At 30.1% G+C, this 15543-nt stretch overlaps 1 protein-coding gene across 1 annotated transcript in view; it reads left to right on the top strand.

Annotated features, from left to right (window-relative positions):
- The window catches only part of LOC124362044, a 52797-nt gene extending 38267 nt beyond the window's left edge, over window positions 1-14530 (top strand). Inside the window, exons 3-4 of the mRNA XM_046816200.1 lie at window positions 10587-10715; window positions 12455-14530. Coding sequence (XP_046672156.1) covers window positions 10587-10715; window positions 12455-12537 — 212 coding nt within the window. The 3' untranslated portion in view covers window positions 12538-14530. The remainder of the gene's footprint in view (window positions 1-10586; window positions 10716-12454) is intronic.
- Window positions 14531-15543: the final 1013 nt, after the last annotated feature.

Below are 15543 nucleotides of genomic sequence, written 5' to 3'. Positions count from 1 at the left end.
GCTATTGAAGATAGACATAAGCAAAGGAGAAAAAGACTCTCAAATGGTTTTTTTTATGAGATTTCTATTTATGGAACGTGTTTTATATAACCTGACCACACTTCTAGGTCGCCTTGTCGTATGTGCTCAAATTTAACAAAGTGGTTTCTAGTTAAAGCTATGTAACAGGGGTATTCTTTAGCAGGATAGTTGATTCCTACTTTTTTATTCTCACCTGTTGAATTGAAAACAGCCAGTAATTTTTTTTGGAAATTGTCATGTTTGTACTGAAACATCATCTGAGTACACAGCTTATCATTTTTAAGATGATAAAAAAGATGTCCAAGTAGGTTGTAGAAAATTGGAGCTGTAACCACAACTGTAGACAAAAGTTGACTGTGTATGTAGGGATGTTGTGTTTTTGTTGTTTAGACAATACAAATTTACTTCAAAAGGGATTGTTTACCAACCGAATACATAAATCATATGGTAATATATTGAACGATTATGTATAAATATTTTATATGTTTGATGTTCAACAGTGTATGCAAATTCAGTATGTAATAAAATCTATCTTTCTGTAACTGATTTCAAAAACGAAGATTTTTAATACAATAAAAATAAATTAAAACCTGAAATTTTACTGAAGAATAAATAGTTCCCATACAGAGCAGGCTCTCACGCAGCATAAGGATTGTGTGCTTAAATGATTGAAGTAGTTAAAAACAGTGTTATAAAAGACGCACATTACAAAAATGAGTGATACGAACTGTCAATATTTGTGGTTCTTAAAGAATTTAATGGATATATCATGGTAATACAATATATAACTTGATTTTAAGTCAGCTATTGCTATCGTATGGGGTATTTTATTTATTATTTACTGTTATTTTTATCCTTTCAGGAATATTACGTGACATTCTGAAATGTCATTAGTTTGTGTTCCTAAGAGTAAGGTATAGGAACTATACAACACCCAAAATGGTAATAAAGAGTTTTATTTGTGCTTAAATAATGTAATTAACATCCTCTAAACCAATAAAAAGATAAAAATTGCTATTTTGTCTGTGCAAACCATTCAGAATGTCTGTAGTAAACAAACTTCCATCATAGTAAACAAATGTGAATGCTGAGTTTTTCAACCAGTTTCCCATTGACTCAGGCTTATGCAGGTAAGAGGTTTCACGGTCATTTAAATAGTTTTACGCATGAAACTTTGCACAGCCTTCATAAGCCAAGATCAGCTGGCTACTACTTCAGTCCAAACAATACAAGCAATAGTATTGTGAAAATCTCCACTACATCTCAAGCCCTTGTTGCACTCCTCAATTTATTGTTCTGAATAAAAAAAACTCGTTGTTTTCTATTATTAGTATTGTTATAAAAATCTAATATTAAAAATAAACTAAAAATAGATTATGAAAATCTTGTTTATAGAAATAGAAAAATATGATGTTTAAAGCTTCACTAGTATTTTTAAATTAATTAGAAAATTATGTTTTAGAACATCAATATTATTTAGTACTAAATACAGTCTAGGAGCTAATAGCCAATTTACATTGTATAGGAACAAAGCCTGGTATTTCTTGAAATGAATAGAACAAATTTTCTCTAGGAAATAAATTCATCATTGATTGCTAGTTTTTGTGGATATCAAAATGGCAGAGTATCAATAGAGTTTATATAATGTGGAATGTATATTTAGTGTATCTCAACAATGTGCGTTAAATTCTTAGTAATTTGTCGAGACCTTTTGTTTCTAAATTTTTAAATAGGAATACACAATTTTTTTCTGAAATTATATTTTTCCTAGCTTTATATAGTCTTCTTAAAACTGACCGTCAGACACACAAATAATAATTATATTGCCATCAAATGGTTGATGCTGATTTAAAATTTATTTTCATGTCTGACGGTTTGTTTTAAGGGTGTCAAGCTAAGAAAAATATGACCTAAAAAATTTTATGTTTTTATCCCTTGTGATAACCTACCTACCATTTCGACCTACAACTGACAATTTCTTAAAGGGGATTTTCTTTTAAGGGAAATTTTAGTGTCGATTTCAAGAAAACTAGGTTGTGTGCTTATAAAATGCAAAATGGCTCTCTTCTCCTAGACTTATACTTCTATATGAAAATTAACTAATTAATAATGGAAAAAATAATTCTCAGAAATATGTCAAGAATGTTTTTAAATGACGTAAAATATCCACTTAGTTATGTCCTTGCATATTGGTAATGTCGGAGTGTTAGGATATTCGTGTATGAATTATTGGCTGTCTAATATCTGTGACGCCTGATTGTATAATTAATGAAGGAGAAACGTTCATTAAGAAAGTGATTGGTTGTTTAGCACTGTCCGTGAACGTAATTAGTGGCTGTGGTGTACAATCATTCCATTAAACACTTGCCTTGCAATAAATTTTCTTGGTTGTCCGGACTTTTTAATTAAGTTGTTACTTTAAGACTTGCAATATCATATATTAGGAGTAATTTAAATGAATTTAATTAAAGCGGATTTTAATAACATCAAATTATACTGTTTTAATTATATTTATCTGTTCAACCATGAACATTGTCCTAAATATTTGTATAGTTTTTAAAAGTGTAAATCTTTATCTTATTTTTATTAAACTACTGTACCAAAAGAAATTGATTTTATATTCCTCCAAAGAGGACCTTTTGATATGTAAAATTACCATTGTCCAATTCTTACATACAACAAGCTGTTTATAGTAATTATTAGTATTATGATACACGTTGAACATTAGTTGAAAAACATGTGTAGTAAAAATCTTTTCATTACTTGTTTCGTAAAAGAATAAATTTAATTAGTGAAAATACACTAGAATCTTGATAGCTCGATCCTGAAAGGACATAGAAATATCATAAATATTATAACACAGAAATATTATAAAGTAATATAATATTTTTAATGAATAAGGTTTGAGTTACCTAGGGGAAAATTACTAATTTCGAGTTATATAGGTTGTACCAAACCCTCTAAGAAACAGTGTAATTAAATGATCACATTTAAAATAATTTATTATCTGTTATTTTTTAAAGTTGCCATACTGATCATAATGAGAAAACTTGAGATTAATGAGTCGAACTAAACTTGCAATAAGTCATTTATTTGCTATCCAATATTTAAATTTAACATGTCATTGGATTTGTTTATAAATTTTCTATAAAAGTTATTTTTGTAATTTTCTTGTTAAATTGTATATTTTTTGTATATTATTGTATATTATTTGTTATTAATTGTATATTATATTGTATAATTCTTGTATAATTTTTGGATATTTTAGTTTAAATATTTTAAATAGTCACCATTTTAAAATTTGAGATGAAAGTTTGATCAAAATTTAATTACTGATCAATCTTGTCAACATGAACAGTTTACTTAAGTTTGGTTAAAGTTGGTTGATTATTTTTTATAATGGTTTGTATAATTTTTTTAAAACAAAAAACAGGCAGACGGTAGATGGAAAGAGATAGACCATTATTTGTTATTTGATTTTCATTTATTTCATTCAAAGAATAACATCGAAAGTTTGTGTGTAGAGAGTTTGGTTACACCCTGTAGAGAGGAAGATTTTTGAACTTGTCTGTATCATCTTATAGTAAGCTTGCATAATTATTCATTTAATTGAACATCATACATGCAGTATCTCTGAAATAACAACAAAAACATTGTAAAAATCAAAACCTTATTGCATAAACGCTAGTAAACAGGTGAATTTACGGCCAGGTGGATAAGATTCTTGTCACAACGTGAACGTTTGCTTGGCAAATGTTGGCTTGTTTTCTAGCACAGTTGCTGATTTATGAGGTGTCTGGTCTTAAAATTTGCCTTGTTAGTTTAAGATGATCTAATGTTTAATCCAGTATAATAGTTTAATCCAGCTTCATATAATGATTTTCAGAGCAGTGTAATTGCTCTCACTTGGATTGATAACTTTTTTCATGCTTAGGTTTATAAGATGTTATACCTGGAAAATGAGAACAAATTTAAGTTCTTGAAACATTTTGTTTCGGTAGTGTTTTGCTTTTGTTTGTAATTCTATTATTGTTTTAAATTGTATATTGTTTATAATGAACTTCAAACAAAAAAGTGTGTTTTTCCATAAGTTACAGAAGACCTAGCCTTTGTTTGCATACACTTTTTACTCTCATGTAATGATTATTTAAAATATCCACGAAACTACATTTCATATAGAAATTTGGGGAGGATAAAAATTGTTTTGCACTGGTCTAGAAGTTATCTGGCAACACCTGACAAGCTTAGATATAGAATCTCAACACTGTAGCTCTCTCTCTCTCTCTCTCTCTCTCTCTCTCTCTCTCTCTCTCTCTCTCTCTCTCTCTCTCTCTCCCTCTCCCTCTCCCTCTCTCCCTCTCCCTCTCTCTCCCTCTCCCTCTCTCTCTCTCTCCTCCCTCTCCCTCTCTCTCCCTCTCCCTCTCTCTCTCTCTCTCCCCCCCTCCCTCCCTCCCCCCCTATATATATATATATATCCTGTCGCATCCTTATATCACTTCTTGAGATGATCTTGAGTTACTTCAAGGAAGTGTAAGGAGCATTGTCTTTAGTCCATGCTTTAGCTTTGCTTTGACCTGGTCCATTTTGGCCATTTATCACATATCCTCAGTGTGTGACATCTACTCTCCAACAACACTTTTTTGTTAACAGAGGTTCTATTCAATAATCTTTATCTGAAAAATTGGTATTTTATCATCTTGTTGGTGGCATTTTGATCCAACATCTTGAATTCCCTAGCACCAAACTAATGCTGTGAACATCTTCAATCACTACCAGGCATTAAGTGTGCACGTTGCTTTTTCCGCACATATTTTTCGGTTTAGACTGGTCTTTCATCTGGTCTATTTTGAGCTCGTGCCATAGGTCCACATTATGAGCAGACCCTGCCTGGTCAATATCACAGTACAAAATCTGGTCCAGTTGCTGTATATGGAGGGTTCAAGGTGGTTTTTTTATATGATATATGATTATATAGTTTTTCACAATAAATATTTTAAAAGTCCTGCTTTTGTTATTTTTGTAACAAATCTAAATAGAAATAGCTTTTTAGTAATGCGTCAGTTATTATTAGAATCAGTCCAGTGTAAATCTAAATTTTTTAAAGAAATAAAACAATCATTACAAGGTACGAGTACAGCACACCACGTGTCACAATACAGGTTTCCTCATGGCTGTATGTTTACAGCTCATTTAATTCTTGAGATGTCCTACGGATAGACAGACAGACGAACAATTATACAGAAAAAAATGTTATTTTTTCCTGGTTATTTAGGAATGCAGTGTCCTGCAAAAAGTCTGCAGATGAAATCTTCTAGATATCTTGCAGATAATTAGGCTACTTGAGTTACTGTGTCTCTTGGTAAAGTTACATGTGATCGTAATCAGTTCTTTGCAGATTTATTTATCCTGTAATTTTCTTGTTGCCATCATGGAGATATTGTGCCGACAGAGAGAAAGTCAGAAATGACGTTTTTCCAGCCCCTTGGGTAATAAATATACTTCACAAACGCTCAGCCAATTACAATATGGGTAACAAATAATAATCTAGTATATATTCATGTACTATACAATTTTATTCATCAAACAACATTTTCCTTCTGGATTAAGATTTTTGGTGGGTATTGTAGAAATGCTACTATTTGACTGACATGACAGCCAAATGGAACTGACATCATGCACTGACATGATGCTTGAGCTCTTCACACGCCACTTGGCTCAACAAGCTCATTCACTTGTTAGTTGGTGATTAACAAGATAAGAATAATTGTGATCAAGTGCATTTCAAATCAAAACTACTCATTTCCTCATTGCAGTTGTAAACTCTCAATGATTCATTTAAACATTGATTCATAATTGTTGATAAATGTACTTATGGTCTAATTTTATTTTATATTGTATATTTACTATTTCTACCTATTGATAAATTATTAAACTACTTCCTCTAATACTGTAATTATTTACATTTCACTCAATTGTTTTGTTTTTGCAGTTTTAGTATTTTTTTAAATTGTGTCACATATCCAAGTATTGTATTAAGTTGTGATTTATTAATTAATGTTGTATAGAATGATAGTCAATTTGTTATTTGTGTCCCAAATAAATAGTCAGTAGGCTACATTAGAGCCATTTGAAAAGTAGAAAAATAAAATAGTCAATATGTTAAGATACTGTTTTTTACATTTTCTGGTAGAGATAAAATTGGTGAAAGATCTGAATTGCTCAGTATGTTCAAATCTCTCCTCTTCCTTAATTTGTAATTTAATTTAAAGTATTCTGAAAAATTTTATTTAAGCTCTATTTTTCTAATTTAAACGTATTATATGTCTGGTATATTCTATTATATGTCTGGTATATTCTATTATATGTCTGGTATATTCATGCTGCCATTTACATAATGAAGCAAACTGTTACATCGCGATATGACGGTCAGGCATAGTTTTACTCATATTATTGATTAGCTCCAACACTAGCACATACTACTTAATGGTCCTAGACAATAACCCAAGTGTGAGAAGATAGATATAGATAGTCTGTGATAACGATGGAGGAAAACAATTGTTCTATTTGTCAGGTAAATGTGTTCCGATAGCACAGAGTATAGGATATACTCCACATTGTTACTGTACCCCAACTCTGAGGAAGTGTACTGGGATCAAGATGACTGGTGCAGTGTTGTAGCTAGCTAATAGAGGACCCTGGGCTTTCTTACTGAAATATACATTTCTTTCAGATTCATACTATTATTCATATAATAATATAGTTGCCAACCAATGTTCAGATAGCTTTGAGGAGGTCTGTTCATTAAATCGATTTATATTTGTGAAAATCTTTCATTTTGCCCCCCTAATAATGAAAATACACTTTAAAAATAAATTTTTAAAGTGACTTTTGATGTACCTACATTGTTTACTTCAAGCACACTTTTTGGTAGTTTTTTCAGGCAGTTTCAGTTATTTAAATGAAATTTTTAAGAAATGTTCATTTAAGTACGGACATTGTAGTGAAATATTTGATACATCTACAAAATAAAACAATTTGTCATAGGAAAACTAATTATCCTCACAAATCGTTAGCCAGTTTGAATTTGTTAACAATGAAAATTAAAAAATTATAACTTTCTTATGGTAGTAATTGTAAACTGAGAATTTTGAACCAGTTACCTCAGTGCTAGTTGAGAGTATGTGGATTATCCATATGTGCACACATGCAGGCCACCAGAATATAATTGTGTAAACGTATTAGCGTACTGTTACTAGAGTAAAATAAATATTGGCTGTGATACCAGTTACGACTTTACAATTATTTTAGTCATTTGGCTTTTGGATAGCAAAGTTTGTTAACAGTGTGTTTTGTTTTTCTCAAAAATGATGAAAATGAATTCTATCCTTAGAAACAGAGTAGTAATAAACACAAGGTAGGAACACGCCACATAATGTGTCGTGTAACGTTTCACTGAGGTTCAATCCAAAATTCCAAATCTATAGCAGATTTTATTCTTGAGATAACAAATATCTATTTATAGATATACAGACAATAATACAGAAATGACAATTTGCATCTCCCTGGCATCCAAAAGGAAAATTTTGTCAGTCTCCTTAGTGATAGGCTTCAATAATGCTCAGCCAAATTCCATAGTTAGACATGCACCATCACAGAACTTCTTCTTGTTTATGTAGAAATGAAGTTTAATGCAAAATTAAAACGTTTACAGATGAAATCTTTCTCAACACATCTTGCCACATGATACATTCAGGATTATTTTAGTAATTTGTATAAACAGTTTTAACATTTTCGTTGTTGTAAAAATTATAAAAATAAGTTTTATTACTTGAAACAGTATGGCAGTAAACATAAGAACATCCACATTACTTACAAAAATATCTCCTCCCTGTTGAAATTGTAAGAGACCCCCTCCCAGGTACAGCACTGGAGCAACTCTTACAGCCAAGGTAAGGAACCGGTCTGTGACCTTCTGACACAGGAAACTGTTTTGCTTTCATTGCAGAATGCTTCTAGTCTCCCACATGAGATTTATGATCATAGACAGATTATTCATTCAGTGATAAATCATTTTCCTGGCGTCAATGATGATCATAAAACTGAATGAACAAAACTATGTAAAAGGCTTATTGCTCTTGAATATAGCACATGTTAACGACTTAACAGGGCCATCTTAAAATTTTCTCCTTATCTGTCCGTTTATCTGTCCTTCTGTGTGATATCTCCTGACAGAAAGGTTCTAGAGACTATAATATCTTGTATGTAGGTTCCTCTTGGTCTTAAGAAGCACAATATTGTTTTGTTTTGGTTCAAAAGGTCTAAATTAAAGGTAAAAATAAAATTCTTAATGTTTTTACATTGGTCTTACGAGTTACCCTTAGAGAAGTTTGGTAATAAAGTGAAATATGTTTATTTTCATTAATCAATAATGGTTGCAATAGATTTAATAAAACTCAAACTTAGCCTTAGGAACAAAAAAAAAAAAAAAATACATTTATAGTCTACAAAAATAAATTACAGTATCTACATTTAAAATGTAAACAATATATGTAATACATTAAATAGATACAAATAAATTAAACACACAAATAAATATATTTAAGTAAGAAACATATTTTTACATAAGATCTTAGAATTAAAATTTACAGAAGAGAAATATCCATTTTCTAATTCAGTTACACTTTAAAATGATTGACTAATCAATCAATTTTTAAGTTTTGTTTAGAAACCTTAATTGGAAGGTTTCTAATGTTTAAGGGCAATTTACACAGTTTTATGCAAACAAGGAAAGACTTTTGGGGTTTACTTGATCATCATGTCTTACTTCTAACAGATCTTGACCTCTGGTGTTGTAACAGTGAATGGAATAACTTGAAGAGATCTTGGAAGTGAAGTTATTTAAGTTTTTCCTTGACATGGATGAGATTGTAGAACATGAATAAACAAGGTTATGTGAGTATTTTAAACTCAGAAAATGTAGTTTGACATGAATCTCTACCCCCCCAGACCTTTTATACACCTGACTACTTTTTTGCCCTATGAAAACTTGGCAAGTGGTTCTCTACTGGAATTACCCCAAAGAGTAATACCATAAAGTGAATGTGAATGAAAACATGCAGAATAATAAAAATAGTTCAACAAGGCTTGTATTTGTTTATGAATATCAACGTTTCTGTATTGTATGTCATTCTTTATTGCTCTCAAAAGTTTAAATATTATTTACAGTATCTGAAACTGACACCATGTTCGCATAAGAGTTTAACAAAAATACAAACAATTTTTTGTAATCTACGTTTTTATTAGTTATTTTTATAACTTTGTTATTTCAAGTTTCAATCCATAAGCTTTCACAACACTATTCTGTTATATATTTTCAAACAATGTTTTAATAAGATAATGTTACTTTGAGTAAACTGTACTTACAACATTATTTATAACTAATAGATTATGGATACTAGTCAAATTAGTAGACTTACATAAATGTTTATAAATGTACATCATATTACAGATCTGGATACTAGTCAGATTTATAGACTTGCATCAGTGTTTATTAATGTACATTTTATAGTGTTTTTTTAATAATAAAACTATATAGAAACATCCAAATAAGGTAGGAAAACCATTGGTAGTTTCACACTAAAATCAATAGTTTAATTTACCAACAGTAGAATTGATTGGTTCTAAATACATAAATTATGGTAAAATTAGGCAATTTGAATTTTTATTGAAATATGAATAAAATATCAAAATAATAAAACAGTATTTCAAAAATGTTGAATTGATATTGTATTCATTAATTTATTATATTGTATGTAACTTACAAAAAGGTTGTAAAAATATTTGGAATTTTCTTTAAAATTAGAAAGGATATTTTTTTTACTTTGCTTTATTAATTTAGATCAGTATTTTTTATTATTAACAAATACACAGTATTAATGGATTTTATAACAAAAAAGTTTTTCATATAAAAATTATAATAAATAGCAAAATAATACTTAGATCAATTTCTTATTACAAAGTCAATGTTGTAACACTTAAGTGACTACTTTTTGAGCACTACACTTGTTGTATTAAATTTCCGGAAAATAGAACATAGATTAATTTTTTTCATAGCTAATAATTTGAACCACTCCTCTAAGGATGTTGAAACACTCAAATTGTTAGTAGCCAAGCAGCCGTATGTTGTCGGTTGGACAAGGCCCCGTTGGTCAGCTTCGGATCAAATTACAAGTTAATCGGATGCAATCGAGGAGGTGATTTCAGGCGTTTTCACCACCTTGACAAGGCTCTTGAACCAGTTGAGGTGACCCGCCTGCTCCTGTCCAGCGGATGATGAAACATTCCAACTCCTTACACCATGTGACTGGGATCACTGCAAGCATCCATTAGTACTCATTGATTGTCTCTACCTAGAAATCAGTGGTGAAACCTTGTTACGTCAACCACTGTACTGTAAATTTTCTGTGCCAAGTATTCTGAGAATGTTTTGTTCCAGTGAGTTTCCTTGACCTCAATCATTAATTGAATCAATTATCGGTAACACATGACGATTGTGTTTGTTCTAGATGTAGAGGAGATCTCTGCCAAGATGAGCCTCATGTCCCACAGCTCGAGTGGCAGCAATGGAGGGTCTGCTATTGGCAGCAGTGCTGCAGATGCTGCCAACACTAACCTCTATCTGGAGAAGCTTCTTGGTTGGTAGTAGATTTAAAAGCTAGAGTTAGTAAGCAAATAAAGTTGAGTTTTAGTGATACTATGAATTGGAAACCTTTGGGGAATCCTTGGATTAAAAATCTTGAGTTGGAAACGTAAAAATATGAGAATTTTATAGCTAGATGTGTGTATATGTAAAAAATTATCATAAATTCCCTACAAACCGTGTAATTAATATAATTTATCATGGTTCACTGTAGAGGCAATGAAAATGTATAAAACGTTCCATTCTATTTTACATGTGTGAGAGATTATTGTTACTAAAGTGGACTTGTTAGATAAAGTAGTGCTTTTAAAATGTAGAATTTTGCTCCAGTTCACCTTTCTCTTAGTACAGTGTCTGAAATCTGATGCTGTCATAGATAAAAGTATTTGTAAAAAGAACATTTTTTCCTGTTATTAATGTATTTATCATGTTTTGCATCGATACCACCTTTCATTGCACAATTTGTGTTATAGTCTTAAGTTAAAAAAAATCACGAAACTGAACAGCTTACACTAAAGAGGTGACATTGATGTGCTGTCACTGTTGTTTTTATGTATATTGCTGGGACGATCTACATTCTTGTGGGTAGACAAACAAATCACTGGAATGTTGTGGTTGTCCTCAGTCATCAGATAACAGACTGTCAACAGTTCTGTCCCTGTCTCCCCCCCCCCTCAGTGTACACACTCACATATCTGTGATAGATAAATATCTGGCAGGATACACATATACTTAGTGCCCTTAGTATATTGAGTGTTTCTTAATATAAAACAAGACACACAAATTTTATAGTATTTGTTTAATTGATTTTTGAGACCGAAATAAAATGGAGGAATGTAATGTTAGAAAAGATTTACAATATACCATAGATTTTTTTTTTTTTTTTTTTTAATTTTATCACTTGTAATTTTCATGACGTAATCAACTCCACATCTGTTAAATATTCAAAATGATCATCCAATTTTCAGAACTTGTCAAAAATGTTTTGTGTTAATTGTCACACCCACAAGATGAGCTCTAAATGTGTGCCATTGCATATAATCTTTTCTCTGAAAGTATACATTATTGTTTTGTTAAGTAAATAACTAGTAAAAATATTTGTATGTGAGATAAACAAAGATTTTTTTTCAAATTCAAAAACTTGAATGATAAACTAAAACTATTTTTGTGAGTCAACGTAATTTGTTTGAATGTAAAAAAAACCGTTTAACCTGTTGACTGTGGCAGACTCCCTGCAGCGTAAAATAGAAAGGAAAGAAAGCAGCTCACTCAACATAGAGCAACAGTGAAATTGTTAACAAAAATTATTTGCTATTGGAAAATATCCAGTTTTTGGCAATAATAAATCAATTTTTAATTTTCATCGAGAATAAAAATAATTTTTATGAAAATATATTTTTTACTGAAATAGATGTAAACAATCTCAAAAGTATTTTTACTTTAGTATTAGCTAGACTTTAGTATAGTCAGAGATTTTAGATGTTGCCGTAAGCGGAAGGTGAAATGGAGGTTAACTCAATTTTCGCAATTGTAAGCACTATGCAAGGACAGGATCGCTCAGCGGTCAATTATCCAAGCTGCAGCCGTGCTCGACGTTGCTTGATTCAGTTATTTTGCAATAACCGCCTTATCCGCTACACTATGCCATTGGCAAAGACTTCAGTTTAATCAATTCTAACGTAGGGATAATCGATTTGGTTGTTTTTTCTAACTAAAATTTTTGTCATGTTTCAGAGAACAAGAAGACCACCAGTAACATCTACACGCAGAAACGACCGTACTCAGATCTCGTATCTAAAGTAGAAAGTCCATCTTAATTTATTAAAAGATAAACGTACTTTCTTCAAGAGGTAAATTTTCTCCCATTATTAGAACATATTTTTATTTCTTACTTTAAAAAGCAACTGTTGACTTTAATTTAGTATTTCATTTATAAATGTTTAAAGGAGTTATTTACAAGCGGTTTATTTGTAAAAATAAAGTAAATAAGTGTTCCCTTTGTCGTATGAAATGATACATTTTTAATGTAAAATGTAAACTGCAGTTATAATTCGCTTACTACGATGTTTGTAATGAGAATTGTATAACATACAGTGGTACAATTAATTGGCTCCCTCAATTCAGTGAAGTTGAATCTCAGATCTAATAGCTTAGTTTCAAAACCCCTTTATTCTTAATGAAATCAAATCTATGGTATTTTTGTATTCTACATGAAAACGCACAAACATTTAAAATATTTTATTCATTGTTTATGGTTTATATTTCTGTGATGTACGATTGCTAATTAAATATAAATAATTCCTCTCTATTATATGTGTAAATATATGGAATAGTAAATAAGAAAGGTCACATTTATGAATCATCACAATTTACAGATAAATTAGGATAGTAATAATAATAATAATAATAAGGTGTCAGCAGATTATAAACCTTCTTCCTTATTCTATTATCTTTGTGCCTTATGCCATGAAAATAAACAATACTCATTTTATTGTTATTTTATATAAATCTTTTATAGTAGTAATTTTATAAATACTTTACAGTATTAATATAGTAGTATTAAAGACATGCAGTTTACTTCAAACTGTTATGTTGTGTAAAAGTAGCCAGTGTGTGCTAATGTATTTTTAATTATGTATATTTTCAAAAATTGATAATATCTTTTTTATAATATAATCATTACGTTAGATTTATATCTCCATGATATTTGCATTTTATATCTAAGAATATTTATTTACATTAGTAATTCTTAATAAGTTCATGCATTAAAAAAAAAATCAGAATAAATTTATTTTTTTATCAAACACTTCCTTTTAGTGAATTAAAGACATTACCGTACTGTTGGTTTATTAAATTGTCAAATACGATTTATTAATTTTGGGTTTTACATTTTATTGGGTATTTTCAAACTAACCAATACAACTAATTTTTTCTTTCTGGGGCTATTGTTCTAATGTAATTTTATCATATCACATAACTTTCATGGTTTTGAAATTAATCAATATTGTACTGCAGTGCCTTTTTATTAAATTAAGTTAATCTTATACTTATGGATTTTTTTAAAGAAAAGTAACTTTTTTAAACTATAGTACTTTTTTAATTCCCATTATGGGGGTTTACAAGAGTAATCTTACTTCTGTAGTTTGTTTTGTATCTATTTTTGTTCAGTGTATTTAGTAAAATAATACATGTACAAAGATGGTCTCTCCCCTGTCTTCTTGATCTCATCAATCCATTTAGTACATTTTCTCACCTATTTATTTCTCTTTTTTTTATCAAAAGGTTTTTTTTATAAAACAACCTTTTTGATAAGATTTTATTTCAATCCTTAAACCATTAAATTGTACATTTTTTCTATTTTGAATTAGTGGTTTAAAATTCGTAAGAAATTGGGATAAAATTTTAAGTAAGACCTTAATTAAATCTGTAAATATAAGCTGGTTCATAAGTTTTTTTTACTAAGATTAAGTATTTAATAAAACGTATTATGGATAAAAATAGTTAAAGTAAAGTACATAAATTGCATTTTGTGTTAAGTTGTGGAACTGTACAATCGCATGTTTGTTTAAGGCAGGTCCTGTTAGGTGAAAGTACAAAATATTGATCTGTAGTAGGCATGTACTGTTCCTGTATTTAATTTTAAATAAGTACTTTAATCACTAATGTAGAAAGTAGGGACATAATTTTATAAAATGTTATTGGCTTTGTTCGTATTAACTTGATACTTATTCTACACACAAATTGTAAAATGTAAAATTGGTTTTAAGAAATGTTTGATTGTTCAATATTAAACACTTTTCATTATCCTAATGAAATTTTTTATTATTGTGTTTTAACCTGATTGTCAAACCAAGAATTTAGCCCCAGAGCAGCTTGCACTAAAGACGTCCGATGGTGGTAAGTGGCTCTCAATCCCCACTCTACATCCCTGGCCTAGCAGTGTTGCCAGTTGTACGTGTGTGAAAAGTTACTGACCTCAACATCACGGAACAGATGGTGGTCTTGAGCGATATGGCAACATCGCGCCAATTGTCATCAGACTATTTTTGTGCTGTCTGCTCTAGTCAGATTCACTGTAGATCACTCTGATGTAATTAAAGGAAGGTGTAATTAACCTTTCTACACCGTTTGGACAAAGTTAAGGTCTTGCAAGTTGTGAAAAAGGTCAATTGGAATTGGTATATTTTGTCTGTGTATTTTGATAATATAGTTGAAGTACATCAGATTGGTTAAATTGTGTAATTAGATGAATTACATTTAACTCTAGAAGCATTGATCATTTTATTGTAAAATGCACACTGTTATATGTATAATTTGCCCTATCGTATATACAGGGTGATTCATGAAGTTCTCCCCCCACTTCTACAGCACATTGTACTAGTAAAAATAATGAAAAAATGTTATATAAACATAGGTCCGAAAACGCTTCGTTAGCGAGTTACAGCTAGCGAAAGATTTCGCCTGAATTCCTGGGTAAAGAGTAAAATAAAGCCATACTGAACTTTTGGAAAGGTTAATTAAGTAAGAAATATCGTGGATTCTTATGTATTTTTACCTGATAAAGCTAATAAAATAGGTTTCAGAACTGTACCTGTAGTAGTTTTTGAGGGATTCAGGGTTAAACGCAAAAAATTGGGGCACGAAACAATGTTTTTTTTAAGTTTGATGTACAATAACTTTGTTAAATTGGTAATAAATACATAAAATCAACAAACATTAATTGTAGAGAATTTAATTCTGAGAAAATTGATATAATCAAAGTCTAAAATAAAACAGAAATAAGTACCAAAAAATCGATTTTATTCAGTATAATACATTACTAG

The sequence above is a fragment of the Homalodisca vitripennis genome, chromosome 5 (assembly GCF_021130785.1).
Source record: "Homalodisca vitripennis isolate AUS2020 chromosome 5, UT_GWSS_2.1, whole genome shotgun sequence".
Classification (NCBI taxonomy): domain Eukaryota; kingdom Metazoa; phylum Arthropoda; class Insecta; order Hemiptera; family Cicadellidae; genus Homalodisca; species Homalodisca vitripennis.
Note: the sequence above shows the minus strand (reverse complement) of the source record. Positions and strands in the feature narration are given on the sequence as shown.